Source organism: Dichomitus squalens, assembly GCF_000275845.1.
Source record: "Dichomitus squalens LYAD-421 SS1 unplaced genomic scaffold DICSQscaffold_98, whole genome shotgun sequence".
Lineage (NCBI taxonomy): Eukaryota > Fungi > Basidiomycota > Agaricomycetes > Polyporales > Polyporaceae > Dichomitus > Dichomitus squalens.
The window spans coordinates 385-17,328 of record NW_006766980.1 but is presented as its reverse complement, the minus strand read 5'-3'; the positions used below and the strand labels follow the sequence as shown (position 1 = coordinate 17,328).

The 16,944-nt window shown below is 54.4% G+C and overlaps 6 protein-coding genes across 6 annotated transcripts; 3 read left to right on the top strand and 3 right to left on the bottom strand.

Annotated features, from left to right (window-relative positions):
* Positions 1 to 1,469: 1,469 nt before the first annotated feature.
* On the bottom strand, positions 1,470 to 2,806 carry DICSQDRAFT_141713 (cytoplasmic protein). The gene is made up of 9 exons (XM_007371325.1): positions 2,719 to 2,806; positions 2,607 to 2,654; positions 2,376 to 2,543; positions 2,264 to 2,316; positions 2,156 to 2,206; positions 2,092 to 2,101; positions 1,901 to 2,040; positions 1,679 to 1,817; positions 1,470 to 1,622 (listed from the first exon to the last, which is right to left on the bottom strand). Exons 1-8 carry the CDS (start codon positions 2,741 to 2,743, stop codon positions 1,683 to 1,685), a joined length of 630 nt encoding a protein of 209 aa, XP_007371387.1. The 5' UTR covers positions 2,744 to 2,806; the 3' UTR covers positions 1,470 to 1,622; positions 1,679 to 1,682.
* Positions 2,807 to 3,183: 377 nt separating this feature from the next.
* DICSQDRAFT_72661 (cytochrome-450 hydroxylase) lies at positions 3,184 to 5,537 on the top strand (the record flags this gene model as incomplete). The annotated part of the gene is made up of 9 exons (XM_007371324.1): positions 3,184 to 3,353; positions 3,499 to 3,577; positions 3,631 to 3,991; positions 4,044 to 4,192; positions 4,244 to 4,391; positions 4,451 to 4,952; positions 5,110 to 5,197; positions 5,273 to 5,379; positions 5,444 to 5,537. 9 exons carry the CDS (start codon positions 3,184 to 3,186, stop codon positions 5,535 to 5,537), a joined length of 1,698 nt encoding a protein of 565 aa, XP_007371386.1.
* A 180-nt stretch (positions 5,538 to 5,717) lies between these two features.
* On the bottom strand, positions 5,718 to 7,351 carry DICSQDRAFT_72662 (Clavaminate synthase-like protein; the record flags this gene model as incomplete). Its single annotated transcript, XM_007371323.1, has 10 exons — positions 5,718 to 5,819; positions 5,876 to 5,979; positions 6,033 to 6,061; positions 6,118 to 6,294; positions 6,361 to 6,455; positions 6,518 to 6,602; positions 6,681 to 6,904; positions 6,965 to 7,056; positions 7,122 to 7,216; positions 7,287 to 7,351. 10 exons carry the CDS (start codon positions 7,349 to 7,351, stop codon positions 5,718 to 5,720), a joined length of 1,068 nt encoding a protein of 355 aa, XP_007371385.1.
* Positions 7,352 to 8,120: 769 nt separating this feature from the next.
* On the top strand, positions 8,121 to 9,016 carry DICSQDRAFT_184126 (uncharacterized protein; the record flags this gene model as incomplete). The annotated part of the gene is made up of 3 exons (XM_007371322.1): positions 8,121 to 8,306; positions 8,362 to 8,761; positions 8,856 to 9,016. 2 exons carry the CDS (start codon positions 8,121 to 8,123, stop codon positions 8,644 to 8,646), a joined length of 471 nt encoding a protein of 156 aa, XP_007371384.1. The 3' UTR covers positions 8,647 to 8,761; positions 8,856 to 9,016.
* An 850-nt stretch (positions 9,017 to 9,866) lies between these two features.
* Positions 9,867 to 12,218, bottom strand: DICSQDRAFT_94322 (protein arginine N-methyltransferase; the record flags this gene model as incomplete). The annotated part of the gene is made up of 9 exons (XM_007371321.1): positions 9,867 to 10,126; positions 10,181 to 10,544; positions 10,608 to 10,705; positions 10,759 to 11,006; positions 11,068 to 11,305; positions 11,358 to 11,645; positions 11,702 to 11,801; positions 11,851 to 11,900; positions 11,957 to 12,218. The coding sequence occupies 9 exons, from the start codon at positions 12,216 to 12,218 to the stop codon at positions 9,981 to 9,983; spliced, it is 1,794 nt and encodes a 597-aa protein (XP_007371383.1). The 3' UTR covers positions 9,867 to 9,980.
* Positions 12,219 to 12,978: 760 nt separating this feature from the next.
* Positions 12,979 to 16,656, top strand: DICSQDRAFT_175427 (uncharacterized protein; the record flags this gene model as incomplete). Its single annotated transcript, XM_007371320.1, has 2 exons — positions 12,979 to 13,234; positions 13,286 to 16,656. The coding sequence occupies 2 exons, from the start codon at positions 12,979 to 12,981 to the stop codon at positions 16,654 to 16,656; spliced, it is 3,627 nt and encodes a 1,208-aa protein (XP_007371382.1).
* Between the last annotated feature and the right edge of the window lie 288 nt (positions 16,657 to 16,944).

Here is a 16,944-nt window from a genome sequence, read left to right as displayed (position 1 = left end):
ATTTAGTACCTGCATCAATGGCGAGCTCGGCATTCTGTACGCGTGGCCAGTTCCTCGAAAATAGGTGTGATCATCGGGATATTCGGTGAGGATTTGTGTCGCACCTCCATACACAGGATGCCCTTGACAACTAGTAGTCCATCCCGATGTTACCGAATGAATGACAAATGTCCCATGTGCGGTACACGCTTTATGTGGGGTGCCCGATCCTTACATCGCCTGGTCGGAGTGGCTTCAGCGTCCTCCGGATACACTCGTTGAACCCTGCCGGATCACGTACTAGACGCATGAGCTCGTCGTCACATGGGACACTTCTCGGGGCCATACAGCTGCATGAAACTAAGTCTGTAAGGGCGATCTGTGCGCCATCAGCGTGCCGAACCTGAAGGTAGGCCGTGCCTATGCCATCACGTGGACGCCGTCCCAGCAACAGTGTCGACTGTGACCAACAGGGCACTGTATCCATTCTTCTTGGCATTGTTCATCAAAGCAAGAGTAATTTGCGACAGGAGTGACCTGTCAATCATCGGTACGGACATGGTATGGGGATGGGACGCGGCAGCGGCACATATATGACCAAAATAGTTGAAAATACCGGTATCCCGAGCTTTGTCGTTGAGCTTGATGGACACCGTAAGCTCGCCATCTGCATACACTATCCCTTGGACGTCAATGAGAGCAAGGAAGAATCGACGAACTTCACTCCAGAGATTATGGTCTGTCCACCGTCGACGGGTATCAGGATATTTTCCTTCCCTACGCGTCCGGATGCAAAAGCAATCGTACATACCTCGATACTCCTGAACGTGACGTCGCGGAGCTGCCGCTTATTCATTTTTCATGCATTCAGTCTTTACCGTTCGCGTGGGGCGTCTCGTCCGTTCCCGGAGACGTACAAGAACACATCTTGGTAGCACATCTTGAGCCCACAATGAGGAACGGAATGAACGTCACGTCAGTTGGGTACATGAAACGAGATATGCCTTGTCGATCCTTGCCAGTGAGCTCCTCACGGGCCGATCTTGAGGTCGGGCCTATAAGTGGCGAAAATCAACTGCGGTAGCATTCGCTCATGAGAACCGACCACGTTTTGTGCCTTGGCTTAACCTCACAAGCATGCTGATCGACGTGATCTCCCGTCCCGATTTGGACCATATTTGTCATAGTATACACTAACAGAAGAGCATGAGGTAGGAAGACCGCCACGCACCACCAAGTCGAATAGTACCACCTCATGATCGTGTGTCCTGGGGGATCTGACTTGCCCAACAACAGCCCAGCCAGTCCTGTCTGACAGCAGCACGTTGCATGAAACCAAGCAGAGCGAGGCAAATCAGTGTTCCCCTTCTCCACCAAGGAAGAAGACGTTCAAGCTTAGCAATTCCCCGCGAGACTTCGCGAAGAAGGCGAATGAGGAAGGCTGGGGCTAGGCTGCCCTCCTTGGGTGGCCCATGAACGACTGGACTTTGCTCGATGAGTCTCTAAGCCTTCAACTCCGATGCGTTGACCGTTGACGGACTAATAAATCCGTCAGACATTGCGGACACCCGGGGGGGTCTGCGATAAGATGTCTCCAGTACATTGTACAACATTGTTGAGAGCGTCGATAAATGAATTCTCCACTGTATCACTCCATCAGATGGGCAACATCATATTATGAACTGTGTAGGCTTCGTACCTTCCTACATAAAATCATCCATCATTTCCTGTACAGACTTTTGCGGCTCGATCTCGTCTTCATCAATGTCCAGGTTGTCGTAGGAGCGAGCAGCCTTCTCTGCCTCGCGTGCCCTTGCCAGGTCAGCATCGGCCTTCTTCTACTCATGACATGACATCAATCAGGATACGACGATACTCGAGTTGAGCGGGCATTCAACATCGGATTGCACAGAACACAGACCTTCTGTGCGGCAGCGGCCCGCTTTGCGGCATTCTCCTTCTTGATGCGGTCAACACGTTCTTGCTCGTGATCGACCTGTCGCTCGACCTTTGTCTTATTGAGCCGGTTGACTATAGCGTTCTCACGCTTCTCGACGTGTACTTCCCATAATATCAGGCGCATAACCTTCGCACTTAAACATAGCTACCTACTGCGCTTGACCTGGCGGGAGTAATGTTGGCCAATGCCACGCTATCGACAAAAAAGAGAGCTTACTCGCTTGTCGTTGTGGAATGAAACTTGACCGACGGCCATATCACCCGTTTTCTATACATTGGTCGTCTCTGTGAATACGAGTCGCAAGGAACGTAGTAGTATAATTGCCTTGAGATTGTCAGCTGGCGTGTAGATCACGGTCAAGTTATCCTTCTTGTTCCCTGATCGTATATTAGCATTAGTTCACGATGAACATACAGGAAGGAAGGACTCAGTATACCTTCAATGGAGTTCGCTTTCACAAGCTGAGCACAATCAATGAGAACCGACTCTGGGATCGCGTCCCATGTCATGCCCTCAGGCATTCGAATGTAGACGTGCGCCGAGGAGAGCTTGTCGACGTGGAACCATATGTCCTGTGGCCACGCGTACTTGATCAAGTCCTCGTCTGTATTGAACGTATACCATGCATAAGGTACAATGCACCATCTTGAACAGTCAAGTCACTGACTCTCGAACTTGTCCTTGCCCATGTAGATCGTCACGGGCGGGTCGTGGGCTGGGGTCGTTGGTAAAAAAAATCAGCATATCTGCTATATGCCTATATTCAATTACGCAAGTACCTGTGGAGGTAAAGAAGAGGACCATTGCATCGAACTTGCGCAAGTTTGGTGGTGCGACTGGATGGAGTCCGAACCTAGTCCCGAGGCGTGCGACGGAGAAAAGCGAAGATAGGTAAGCGCTGACGCAGCTCAGCAACCGGACATGCGGGCCGAGAAGCCTTTGCCTAATCCGGACGCATCGACTATGAAGGGCATCATTCGGCGCTTACATGCGTCGACCGCCCCGACCAATATTGTGATCTCCTTTGCATTTCATCCCTATCACTGCGCTGTGATTGCTTTCTGCTGCTATGGGTCGTATCACTTAAATGAAATCTCTAGTGTGCTCGCCCGAACGAGCCTCGCCCACGGCTGTCCTCCAAACCTAATCCCTATTGTTGTCCCAGACAATAAGACTTGAATCAAAAGGAGCTTCCGGCGCCCATATCAATCCCTTTCCTGCGCCTTCCACGCAGACCCTAAAGGATGGAATCCTTACCTTTGCCCTTCTACCCAGTGCTAGCTGCCGGTGTAGCGGCATGTGTCGCATACCTCTTCTACCTCGCCGTGCTTGAGCCGCAATGGAACCCACTACGGAGGCTCCCCGGGCCCCCAGTCCGCAGTTTCTTTGGGAATCATATGGGTCTTGTCCTTGAGTAAGTAGTTTTCTCTCTCTCCTCTATGTGCCATGTCCTCCATTCGGCATAGTCCTCGAACTCCTGCTGTGCAGCCTCCGAGGAACATGGGCGCCTATAGGGCCCGCGTGCGATCGTTTCGGGGTGGCCGCTCACCTGTCTATAGCCCATCCAGATCACCCAGAGTCCATGAAGCATTTGTAAAGCATTATGGACGCAACCTGCGCATTCGCGGTTTCCTGCCAGTATGTTATTCTGCTTTCTGGGTTCCGTCCTGCCTCATTCAAGCTCGACTTAGTGGGACCAACGTCTATTCACGCTCGACCCCGTCTCCCTTGCGCACATACTCAAACACTCGACTACTTACGAGAAGCCATGGCAATCGCGCGCTCTCATTTCGAGCCTCATAGGGGTCGGCATGCTCGCCGCCGAGGGCCACATGCACAAGCGCCAGCGCCGGGTATCAACGCCTGCGTTCTCAGTGCAGAACATGCGCGCATTAGTCCCTGTTACCTTCCAGAAAGGCGTCGAGCTGAGGGATAGGTGGCTGGCGCTCATTGCTGAAGTCCGGAGTGGGGCAGAAGCGGGGACACAGGGCGCGAGACTGGATGTGTGCCACTGGGTCTCTCGTGCTACGTTTGATGTTATCGGACTCGCAGGTGTGTGCTACACGCGCATTGTTGTGTGATTTCGGTATTGACGCTAACTCAGGCTTTGACTACGAATTCAACGCTATTCATGACGAGTCGAATGAGCTCTTCGCCGCATACAAGGAGATGTTTGAGATTGCTGTCTCCCAGCAAGGAGGAGGTCTTTGGGAGCTGGCCATCGTATATGCGCCAATTCTGGATAGATTTGCTGTCAGTGCTCATAAGCACGCTCACTTCTTGGCACTAACCCGTCGTTCGCAGCCCGGTCCACGCTATGCTGTTGTGAAGAAGTCTCAGGAGGTCATCAAAAGAGTCGCTGGTCGTCTCATTCAAGAGAAGAAGCGCAAGATCGAGGAAGCCGAGAAAGCCGGAAGTATCTACGGGGGCAAGGATCTCCTAAGCGCCCTTCGTGCGTGTTCTTCATATACGCTTGTAGATCAACAGTCTAATCTTAGTCCCTCAATATAGTACGCTCGAACGCTGCTGCTGATCTCCCGCCGGATCAGCGGATCTCGGATGAAGACATTCTGCACAACATCAACACGTTTATGTTCGCCGGCTCTGACACGAGCTCGCTCTCCGTCACCTGGATCCTCTACCTCCTCTCCGTCTACCCGGACGTGCAGACTCGACTCCGTGCCGAGCTTCTCTCTATCGCCCCTACAGTCCCCCTCGAGTCCCTCACGCAAGACGAGATTGCGTCGCTCTACACGAAGATCGCCGAGCTTCCATACCTCGAAAATATCATTCGCGAGACGCTCAGGCTTATCCCCCCGGTACACTCATCTATCCGTGTTGCGACGCAGGACGATGTCGTCCCGACGTCGACTCTGGTGAAGCTCAGCACTCCCGATGGGGGATACGAGGAGGCGGACAGCTTCTTGATGCCCAAGGGCAGCTGCGTGCACGTCCCGATCGAGGCGTTCAACCTCGATCGGGAGGTCTGGGGGCCTGACGGGTGGCAGTTCAAGTGAGTCTTTCTCTTTTCCAGGCCAAATCTGCTGCAGGCTATCTCGCGTCGGTGGTCTCGACGAAAGGGGACCCCGGATGCGGGATCGCGATAGCAAGGTCTCTGTATAGAATAGTGAAGGTCGCTGACTTTGGATTTCGCTTGCGCATTGTTTTAGGCCCGATCGGTGGGACAACCTGCCCGAGGCGGTGAAGGCGCAGCCAGGGTTGTACAACAACATCCTTACGTTCTCCGCGGGTCCTAGGGTGAGTGCTGCGGAGTGCTATGCGAGTTGTGAGTGACTGATGGCGATGCGGCTTGCTTTGTTGGCCTTTGTGTAGTCATGCATCGGGGTAAAGTTTTCGATAATCGAGATCAAGATGTTTATGTTTATTCTCGTCACGAACTTCAAATTCGCGGAATGCGACAAGGTCGGGAAGGCTAACGTGTACGTATTTGTCTTGCTCTATGCGATATAATAGAACATCGGGCTCACGTTTATTTGCTTCTAGTGTGCTGACACGCCCTTATATCATGGGCAAGCATCGGGAGGGCAGTCAATGTCCTTTGCTTGTTATCCCTTACACCCCAGAGACGCCCGCCTGAGGCGGTGTTTCCGCAGCCCTTTGAAGCTCTTCCTCTTGGCCTCAATGTATCTTTGGCTGCTCGCAAGCGCTTCTGCAGTTTGTATATAGTTCGACCTGGTGACATACTGTACATCCTGTATTCTATCCCTATAGCATCCCTATTCTTACACTCTAGGGCTGGTGCCAGGCAACACTACGACTAATGGCCGTATGTGGCCTTCAGCCTCTCCTTGACGTATTCCCCTGCAGTCACGACCTCGTATTTGGGTGGTCTGTCCGGCGAGACGCAGCTAGGGATAGGCTACAGAGGAGGTCAAATGCACAAGTCACTACGGCGCCGGTTATTCAACTTCTGACCTCTAGTCGCACGTGGTAGTCCGTGCCGAAGAACAGGGGGATGGAATACCGACGGACGCCGCTTCGGTTGACCGCTCGGTGGACAGTCGACTTGAAGACATCGTCTGCATTGTAGTTGCCGACTAAGCGGTGGAGATGAATTGAGAGGGAGACATACTCGTCCAGCGGGCGAACTGATCGCCGAGACTGCGCGGAGTCTATCAGTCGCATGCTCGTAGCTGCGAGAAACTCCGGGTTCTTACTTGACCACGAGCGTCCCAGGAATCGGAGGGGCGTCGATCCACTTGTTCTGTTTGTTCAGTACCTGAAGCGCCTGAATCTCTGGCTCTTGCCACAGAATGGTGAAGCACTGCGCATCCAGTAACCCTTGTGAGACCTCCTGCTGTGCTACAGACGGATAATTGACAGATACCTCCCAACTGTAGGTATGATTTGCAATACTTCAGGTCCGACCATCCACAGCGAAGCAAGGTTGTGAGACTTACTCGGTGTGTGCCCCGATCCCAATGACTCGGTCGTCCACAGGACCCGTCTGCGGAGGGTAGTGGAGAACCCTCATGAGCGCCGCAGCATTCTTCGTCTAGTGCAAGCCCAGAATCTCAGCCCGCAGTCCTAGTCCATACCTATCCAAATCCGATTCACCTTGTCATCGAAGAAATTCTCTGGCAGATTCAAGGCGAGCGCAAACAGGGGGAACAATTTCCGACCGAGGTTCACTGCGGCGTGACTGCGGAAATAAGTGCCAACGCCGATGGACCTTAGCTCCGCTACGCCGGAGTAGCATCCGCATGGTACCACCACTTACTAATACGTCAGAACCGATTCTCTGAATTCCAGGCAGTCCGACGGCCAGACGTTCGCTCCTGCCATCACGCCGTCATTCGCCCGCTTTTCGTCGTCGGGACGGGCGTCTATCTCTTCCCAACCAAATTCGAAGCCTTCGTGCATGTCTCCGTTGTTCTCGGGGTTGTTATTGCTGCTCAGGACGGGGTTGTACCCTTTAAAGTTCGCAGTCTTGGTCATGTCGAGCTATCCCCGCCGAGATTGAAGTCTAGGCTGCTGTTACCGCCGAATCGGGGTCTGACTCACCTCCAATTTCTTCTCTAGGGGGAGAGAGAAGAAGGATTTCGACGCCGTTAGGGCGTTTTCTATTATCGCGTTTGTTATCCCATGATTCTTCACTGCAAGAACCAGGGAATTAAGTGCTATCGGCGACATGACGCGATATTGTCTCGCTCTGACCTACCATAAAGAAATCCCACATTCATGCAAGCGTCCCGTATCTCATCTGCCAATGCTGCGCGAACCACCGGGTTGGAGCTGTCGATGTCTTTCAGGTCGCTGATACGCATTTGATGCAAGCAAATAATGAGTGATGTCTGCGGACTGCACGACTTATGAAATGGACTACACTATAGGTATGTTCCTGAACGCTTCCGCAGCCTCTGCTTCATGCGCAGCATGTACGAGAGACATATTGACGGAGGTTCCCGAACAGGGATGGGAGAAGACAAGGATGGCGGCGCGGCAGATTTGCCCGACCTGCGACACTAGGGCACCCCCGGGCCGGTCCGAGAGTCATTGACGCGTGATATCCGATAGTCACAGCCGAGTCACGCTAGTACACGGCGGCACCGCAGACTCGCACTGGCAGCCGATACCTGGAGAGCTGGATTGACTCTTACTGTGACCTTGTTCCATTGCGGTCCGCTGCTTCAGATACACTCGTGGAACCTCGTACCACTATCTTGAGGTTTGTTTTTACGGAGCGTTAGTCATCTCATGCTCAAGCCGCGCCCGAGCCATCCGCAGTGATTCTTAGGTCTCCTTGAGCAGTCGCCCACGACGCGGCGCAGCAGACGCTCCATGTGCTACGAAAAGTTAGTGATTCTCCTCTGCAACAGAGCGGTCAAAATGACTGCAGCCGACAGGCTTTGATACTTACGAACTAAAGGTACCGTACCGATCCACAAGGCCTTTGTCACAACGCAGTTCCGAAGGTGTTAGTGAGTTATGCGTCACCCCGAAGGAGAGCGGAGTTTGATTCCCGCTCTTTTTCTGTTTCATACCCCTGCTGTTTCTGGGAAAGAATTAGTTGGCGTCGTGACCGTCGTGCTGCCGCTCCGCCAAATGCACAGCTAATGTCTTCACGCTTGTGGGTTTCAAATGGCCCCGGTACACCGGACTGCCTAGCTTATCGAGCGACGCTGCACCTGGGAAAGTATAAAAGCCCTTTACCACCAGCATGGATTTTCAACGCCCTCACATCTTCGCCATCGTCGATACTGACCAGCTTATCTCCGACGTCATCATCTCCTCACTTCACACCATGTCTGACTTCGACCCCTCCGCTTCGTTGACCTCACTCGCTACCACAAACACCGGAGGTACTGCTACCCCGACTGCTTCAACCGCGCACCTCCTTCCTGCGGTGAGTGCCGTCCCATCCTTCGCGTTATTATTGCCTCATCTGCCTTCACCTGTAGCAGAGAGACGGCTCCAGTTCAGTCGCTCCCGGCAGCACCGCTTCCTCCTCCCAAACCCTCGCATCGAGCACGCACCTCACGACCGCTCCCCGGTCTCAAACGTATCCGTCGAGTTCTAACACGCCTCCCAAAGACTACGAAAAAGCATTTGCTACCCTGTCGAGTCAATGGGGGTGGGGAGGCACCGTATCGGCGAAGAACCCTAAGAGCGAAAAAGGCAAGAAGGAAAAGAAGGACAAGAAGGAAAAGAGGGACAAGAAGGACAAGAAAAAGGACAAGACGTAATGGCAGACGGCTCAGTCTCCCCACCCGCCAGTAGTGGCAGTACTCTCCTCTTCAACTCCGAGCCAAAGACTATAGCTGGCGCTCGTTTGGCTATTCGCGCGAACGGAAGAAGCAGGTATGTCCTATGTTATCGTCCGAGGATGCATTAGCGATGCCTAACTCAGTTCGCTCCCTCGTGTGTCTCTGGCCTGCCATCCACACAACTTCAGCAGGAGCGTACCAGTGTATCAGGCCTGGGGCGATATGTTAGTGACCGCCATATCCTCGGCCTTTGTCTGCGAGTCATATAATCCGGCTCGTCCCGAGGGTAACGATGTGGCGCCCTCCTTCCCCATTCTGACTCGGTTGTGTATATATGTGGCGCAATGTCAGCTTACAGAAGGGACGCCACTCTAATGAATGCGTATTCAAGTGCGCTCTCAGGCTCCTGGCCTTAGACCGAAACTTCATGATCAGCTGACATTGGGGGCCGTTATGGTCTCCTGATGAGTCCATGTGCGATTCAGGGATTCAGGTACATCAATTTTAATTGCCCAGACTCATGCTATGTCAAGCCGAAGTGTATCGACTATTGAACCCTGGGATGAGGGGAACAATTTGGCGCAGAGCCTGCGATCCGTCACAGCTTGGTGATGAGATCAGGGAGGAACATGGGATTGAGGTTCTTCAACAGTGACGCAACCCGCCAAAGCTTGAAGATGAAACGCCTGAAACTTGAGAGGGACGATCCAAAACCTCTTAATGTACGGCTGGACGAGTTCCCTGCGCCTAACCTAGACATACCGATTCAAGCAAAAGCTTCGCGGACCGGAAATGAGAATGTTTCATCGTAACTTGAATACGCTGAGGGCATCAATCAAATACCACGTTGGAAAGATGTTCGAGCGGCTATTAGTGCGGGGACAGCGCCAAACGTCGGTGGCGCGAACCCTGGGTCGAGGGCATCAGCGGCGGGGATAACCTCAGAGCCGTTCTTGGAAGGATCCGTACACAGGCTTCAGCACTGCCTTTCTGACCCTGGTACGAGGCTGGCATCTAACGACGGATCCTGCAGCGGTATGCATTGTTCCGACTGGGCAAAGGGCGAGGGAGGAGAGGCGAAACTCCTCCAACGATTGGCGGCTTCCACTGAACCTGAAGCTACTTCGATGTTGGGCGTTTGTCCCCATTGAGACGTTCCGATGGACTGCGACCAGGGGCGATGGTCGAGTCCCTCGATGGCGCAATGCAGATTCGATTGTGTGTGTTCAGCTAGATCATTACAGTTTGCTTTCCTGACTTCTTACATGTCATCTAGTCGACTTCCGACCGCTCGATTGTAGCTCTCGATGCGACTACCGCACCTTGTAGATCTGTACGACCACATCCCCCGCCCCGGCGTCCGCGTCCGGCTCTCTAACGGAGAAGTGGATCTCGACGTCCAGCTCGCGCGAGTTGTCCGTGCTCTTCTTGCACTTGAACATCCCCTCGACCACAGTGCCTGCCACCCACTCCGTCAGTGATCCACAGTCATAGAATTGAGTGGAATACCCACCGTCCGCGACGCTGATGGGCTCGCGCAAGAAGAAGATGGTCTGCTTCCAGTGGGTCGGCATCGACGCCGGGCCCGTGCTGAAGCTCGTTACCTTCGGGCGGCCCGTCAGGCCCCCGCCCGTGCTCATCCGCCGCCCCTGGTATGGACGTCCCCCAAGCGGCCATACCTCCGCAAGGATTGGGTCGCCCTCGTGGATAACGTAGGCCTCGACGTCGTCCGGGATCGGGGCACCGGTGTTCGTGAAGAAGGTGTCGAAGTAGAGGACGAAGGCGTGGACTTTGATACGGCGCTCGGAGGTGGAGACAAGCTTGAATGGGGAAGAAAAGTCGAGTTGCTTCGGGGTTATGCTACCTAGATATAGGTCCTTGGGGTATACAATCAGGTCAGTGTCAAAGATACCCCGGTTGCAGACGAAAGGGGGTAGCACCTTGACTTCAACCGGCTGGCTAACGACCGTATCGGGCCCAACAACGTCGACCACGGCATCATCGTAGACGTGGGAACCCATCTCCGACAAATCGAAACCTGCCGTACGGTCAGCACTTGTAGTCGAGAGGAAAGAGCCGAGAATATCGCACCGTAAACATCATTCCAAAAGCCTATGCGCTCCTTGAACAGCTCGCTGGCTTCGCACAGGGCGAACATCATCTTGGTCTGGCTGGGAGCCATGACCCCGCCATCCTTCAAGAAGCGGTCGCGTGCATGGAGTACGGAGTCGAGCATCGACTCGTACAGCAACGCATATCCCATCCATTCGGATACGATGATGTCGACCTTGTCGAAGCCTTCGGGAAGCTTGATGTTCTCGACCTTGCCGCGGATGACGCTATCGTATCCCTACATCAGCTTGTGCGCAGGGATCGAAGGAGGGAGAAAAAATCGCCTACGTGATGACATTGTCTAACCCGTTGGCCTTCACAATCTTCTCGGCTTTCTCAGCGATGTCGCTCGCGTCGATGGCAAAGACACGCTTCGCTCCCGCGCTTGCGGCGAACAACGACAGAATGCCAGTCCCACAACCTACGTCCATAACGACGGCATCGCGGAACAGCTCCGGGTTCGACAGGATGAACTTCGCGTACGACGCCGTTCGAACCTTATCGTTGATCATAACGGAGTGGATATCTGTGTCCAATGTCAGAAATCCACGTACACTTAATGAGGCATTCGTCCCCACCGTTCTCGGCATAGCTCTGGAAGTAATGCGAGTCATCATCGCGCAATGGTACGGCGACGTGGCTCGCCGAAGAAGTACCCTCGCCCTTCTGGAGCTCGTCGGCGAGACCTGCCAAATTCAGACGTTCGCTGACGAACTGGTGGTAGTAGACGAGGTCTTGCGTCGCCTGCTGAAGTTTTCGTTGGAGCGCCTTGATCTGGCGCTTGGCCGTATCAAGATCCTTGGGTTCTTCGAGTGTGCCCTGCTCGGCCTCTTCATCCGAGTCTGACCAATCGTCTGGTTCAATTTCTGCGGATTGATAGATGTCAGGGTCCCAAGAAAAGGCCCTAGTAGAATGCACATACGGAGTAAGGGGTCATCTTCTATACTTGGCTTGAGGTACTCATCTTCGGTGAAGAAAGGTTCGGAGCCGGTCAGGTTCGCAACCTCAGACGAAGATGGATGCTGTGCAATGTCAGTGATTGTTGATCGACGTTGCTTCAGTATGTCATACCTCCTTCCTTATCCAGTTGATGAGACGGATGCGTTTGTACGGATCTAGTCCTAGCGTCCGGCTGGGGTTAGCTAGTTTCATTCCCCAAGTATGGACCAGGTCTTACTCAGTCTCGCTGTGATTTCTTTGAGGCTAGAGCCGTGAGTGGTTTCATCGTAGGCCAAGGCCTCTTGTACGGTGTCAAACGTCCTATTTTCGAATAGGGACTTGCAAGGGCGCTTAGAGAGGGAGTCCGAGACCCAATCGTCCCAAGTCAGATCCTCATCCTCGTCTTCTGAGCTGGACTCGCCGGGATGAGTCTCTGAGTATTCGGGATCGGAACTCTCTTCTTGGTTGGTGATATGAGTGGCGGAAAATCTGAGCGCCATTACCAGGATCTGGTAGATGCTTTAGCGATCAGATGCGACTAAACTAAAATTTCACTTACATTGGTAGGAGTACAGACTGTGCTCTTACAGGGGAGATGGATGGAGAGGAAGTGACGTACTATCTGAACTTGCACACGGGAGGAGGCGAGATCGGAGAGAGAGCCCGTCCAGCCACAGCGGAGCCATCGGAGTTCCATGGCAATTCTACTCTCTAGCGGTGGAAAATTGCGTCGGCGCTTGTCGGAGTTGCAGTGTGTATAGGAGGAGGGATTCGAGCTCGTTCGACGCTCTTCCCTCATCAGGCTCGGCTGCTTGCTAGAATCTCTATCTTGGACAACCTTGTCAGATTCCGTGCGGGTGCTGCATTGAGGTGAATCAATCTGTACGCGCAACCGGACATCCTCAGCTAGATTACTAATATAAGGCTTTCTCCCACTACATAACCATTGAATCGTACCCTTAGCCGGGAAAACCTATGGCTCATTCCCCTCTCATCGGCTCCATACTTGAGAGGAAACCTTTCTCCAAGCCATCAGCCCCATCAGAGGCTACAACGAAGACAGGGTTTCCAGCTGTCCAACATCGGTCGCAAAGAGCGTTTGCTCGTGCACGGGGCCAGCCACAAAAACGAGCTCGTGATGTCCCAGTGGTACAGTCATCTAATGTCGTCCCGCCTCCTCGACCGGTTTCTACGAGCCCTTTCGAAGAGAATGACTGGCGCGTTCAGATAGAAGAGGAGAATAGACGTCGAGTGGAAGCGATGACAGAAGAGGAGAGGGAGCAGGAGAAGGTGGAGATATTTGAGAAATTTGGGCCAAGTATTGCAGAGGTGCTGAGGAGAGCTCGAGAGGCGAGAGAGTCGAAGCAAAAGAAGAGCGAAGGAGAGAAGGTCGGTACAGAACCATCGTCTTCAAATACTCCTGCTTCTGCCAAGACTGGAGGCGAGGAGGCTGGCACAAGTCTTTCACCACCTTCATCTCCTTCGCGTCCCCGTTCCGAACGAACCAGGTCCCTCAGTATGTATATTAGCTCGTGCCCAATAAAACCATTTGTGACCACTGATCTAGCAAGCGTCCTGCGATCTTCGTCTCCGTCCCCGACATCCTCAAGCAGCACACGGCCTCCCAGTCGCTCCGGACGCAAGATACGGTTCGCCGATGTGACTCTCAGCGACATCCATGTCTACGAATCAGCACCGCCTTCCCCGCGGAAGAAAGCCCTGGCGTTGCCTCCGCCGTCCGCCAGCGACGACCAAGTTGTTTCGCTTGGAACGTGGAAGCCACCCGCACAGTTCCGTTCACCTGTCGTGCCGCTAGCTGCATCCCTGGAGGCTGAGTCGGAGGCATCTCAGGAAGTAGCCGGTAAAGTAGGAGCGCTTGAGGAAGGAACGCCAGAAGACATCCGGCGGCGATTCTTCCCCACCGCTCCCGCAAACGACCCATCATTGGAGTGGATGCGAGGAACAGGAACTGCGGAGCGGGAGCCCGAAACCGAGTCTTCCACGCCTACCATCCGTTTCGATCTTACCGGCACACCCATCCCTGCTCATCTGTCTAACTCTCTGCCGACCCACCTCGGTCTGCACCACCATGCTGAAGGGTCTCATGCTGGATACACACTTGAGGATATCTTCCTCCTCTCTCGGTCCACCGTTCCTGCTCAGCGCGCGTCTATGCTTGGCGTGCTCGCCAAGATCGCCCATAAACTCGCTCGAACATCTGTCGACAAGAAGAAAGGCATTCCTGAGCTAGTAGGGCAGGAGATCGCCCTACGCAAACGGTTGCTCGCCGCTGGCGCAGAAGCTATCGGCGAACGGGCAAGCGTCGGCGCTCGGGCAGTCGAACTTCTATGGGAGTGCACATCGCAATGGGACGAGGATCTCAAATCTGTCGATGGCGTTGAGACGAAGGACCTGGATCGAGGAGAAGCGCTGTCGTCCCTTCCACTGGACTACCTTTTACCCCAGATCGCGAACGCGCTGTCCGTCGCGGAGTTGCCTCACGAGAGCCTCTTACAGCTCCTTGCTGTCCTCCATCGACTCGCGCAACACTCAAACAGCATCGCGACGGAGATCGTGAAGACCAAGAATCTCATTCCTAGCATATTTCAGCGGTTCCTCCTCACACCCATCCCCCCTACCGACGACTCGCCCTTTCCGAACCCCCTCGCGCTGAAGTTCTTGTGTCTCCTTGCAGCGTCCTCTCGCGAAAACGCGAGCGCTCTGGTCGATCCTGCGGATTCCCTCCTACGCTTCGTGATTACCCTGCCCACATCGTCCCCGTACCCCCTTCCTCTAGCGACGCAACTGCTATCGGAGACACTCATTTTCTACGCTACGTTGGCGTCGTACGGCTTCTACGCGCACGTCACAACCACAGCACAGGAGTACTTCCTACAAATAAGCAAGTACATCCGATCCGCCGACTGCCAGTCCTCCCAGCTTCGAGGCGCCTGGCTACGAGCATTGGAAGCATGGACCGTATGCGCGCGCGATCCCCACCGCACGACGCCGAGCCACGAAGTTCTTTGGAGCCAAGTCGTGGGATGGGGTTGGGCGGAGGACATGCTGGAGCTGCGCACCCAGCTGAACACTTCAGATGAGGAGACGTGGGCAAGATTATGGAGCGCACTAGCCGCCTTCTTGGAAGGCGCAAAGGTCAATGGGGTTCGAGGAGGCGAGGAAGAGAGAGCTCTGGTCCTTGGTGCACTCAAGGACGACTTCGCCTTCGGAACGCAGAAACAAGTCGTCGAACTCGCTCTGAAATGGGCTCGCGAAGCACTCGGGAAGCTGAGTGCTGGGATGCGCCAAGGCATCCTTGCCTCGGATGTCCCCTCGTTGCGCGATGTGGATCGACATGCGGGCACGCTTGCCTCTGCGATGCGCCTCTTCCTTTCATGCTTCTCCGAGTCACCTGGAGACACCTTGATCGCACCGCCTTTCAATCTCCCTTTTGGCGATCTGTCGAGTGTCTGTGCCGTGATCACGACACATCCGCTTTGGACGTCTCTGTACACCTCACAGTCTATTCCTTATGGTCACCTGCTCTGCAGACCGCTGTCTACGCTACTCGCATCCTACCTGCAGCTCTCGCGCAAGATCCCAGGAACGTCGCCAGATTTTTGGATGGCTCAGGGCTTCGCGATTCTTTGCCGCCTGTTCCCTGGAGACGAGGCAGTCGGGGAACGCACGGTAGTCGACATCGCGGAGACCATCACGGCAGACTTCTTGCGAGCGCGCGGGTGGTCTGTGCCCGAGGATATCTGGGAGAAAGGTGGAATGGACGTCATCGTACCTTTCCTGACTCAATCGCTGCGAGCGAAAGGAGAGCAGGTCATCGGTCCGACGTGGTCAACCCCGCAGTCCATCGCCACCGCGACGACTCAACGCCTCCCGCCACTATCCTCTCTGCAGCCAAATGACCAGCGCGACTACCCATTGCCACTGACGAAGGACTGGATGTTCTGCCCGCTTGACCACCTACTCAAGTCAGGTGAATCAGAAGTATTCAAGAACCTGCCAGACTCGTGGAACGCTTCCGAAGCGGAGGTTGTGCGCGCCACACTCCTGTTCGTCCGAGTCAGCCAAGAGGTCCTGCGCTACCACCGGCTTAATGACTTCCTCATGAGCCGCGAAGAGGTCGCGTTCGGGTGTATGAAGGTTTTCATGCTCGAGCACGGCCAGCAGCAGGACGATTCCTCCGAAGAGGTCTTCCGCGACACCATCGTCGGCCGTCTCATGACCGAGCTCCTCGCGCCGTTCTCCGCCTCCGCTTCCGCAAAGACGCTCAAGACCCCGCCGCCGTCGATCCACACGTCTGATAGCATCGACGTCGTCGCGAAGCGCTTCCTTGGGAACGCCGTGCCGTTCTACCAATGGTACACGGACTTCGTCGGGCTCTACGACGCAATCTCGTTCGCACACCCGCTCTTTGCACGTCTGCTCCTTCCGCCGCTGTCCATGCGCTATCCCGCTGACTACCGCAAGTACCTCTGGGCGGACTTCAATCACGTCTTGCGCACGATCCGCACTGCACCAGAGGACGTCGTGACGGGCAGCATCGCCGAGTACCTCTGGCCGGTGGAGACCGACGCGGAGGTCGTGGGCGCGTACTTACGTGCACTGGTAAAGGGTTCTTTGGAGGGCTTCGTCAGGCTCGTTGCGGTCCATCACATTGCGTGCAATATCTGGCCGGATCTAGGCTCCGTAGGAGAGGAAAGGACGAAGAAGCTCTTGAAGGCGGTGCTTGTTCAAGGGGGACTCGAGGCGATCCGGGATGTTGTGCTGTACCGCCAGAACAGGGAAGGCACTGTTGTACTCCCTCCAGCTTGCTTCGAGCAGCCCGGGAAGTGGAGGGCGCAGAGACTTGACTTCGCGGGAAAGAGTGGTGAGGACGTCAGAGAGAGGCTGACGAACTTGTTAGAAGGCAAGGCAAATTAGTAGAAGTTCATGACTTATGTATTATGCTGTGTTCGTCAACGCGATGTCTGTAGCTTTTAGCATTAACCCTGAAACCCGCATAATGTTAGCTACCAAGCAAGTCCGTGTGCAGCTGGTGCATATCACCAGCTGGGAAGAGTACCCGCTGGTCTCAACGCAGAAACCAATGCAAAAGTAACGAACAGTCTCCTTCAAACTTCGCAGACCGAGGAGACGAAATTCAATGTCATCAGCAAAAATGTCGAAGCACTGTAACACAGGTTGTATTGGCAATGTAAGGGATGGCTA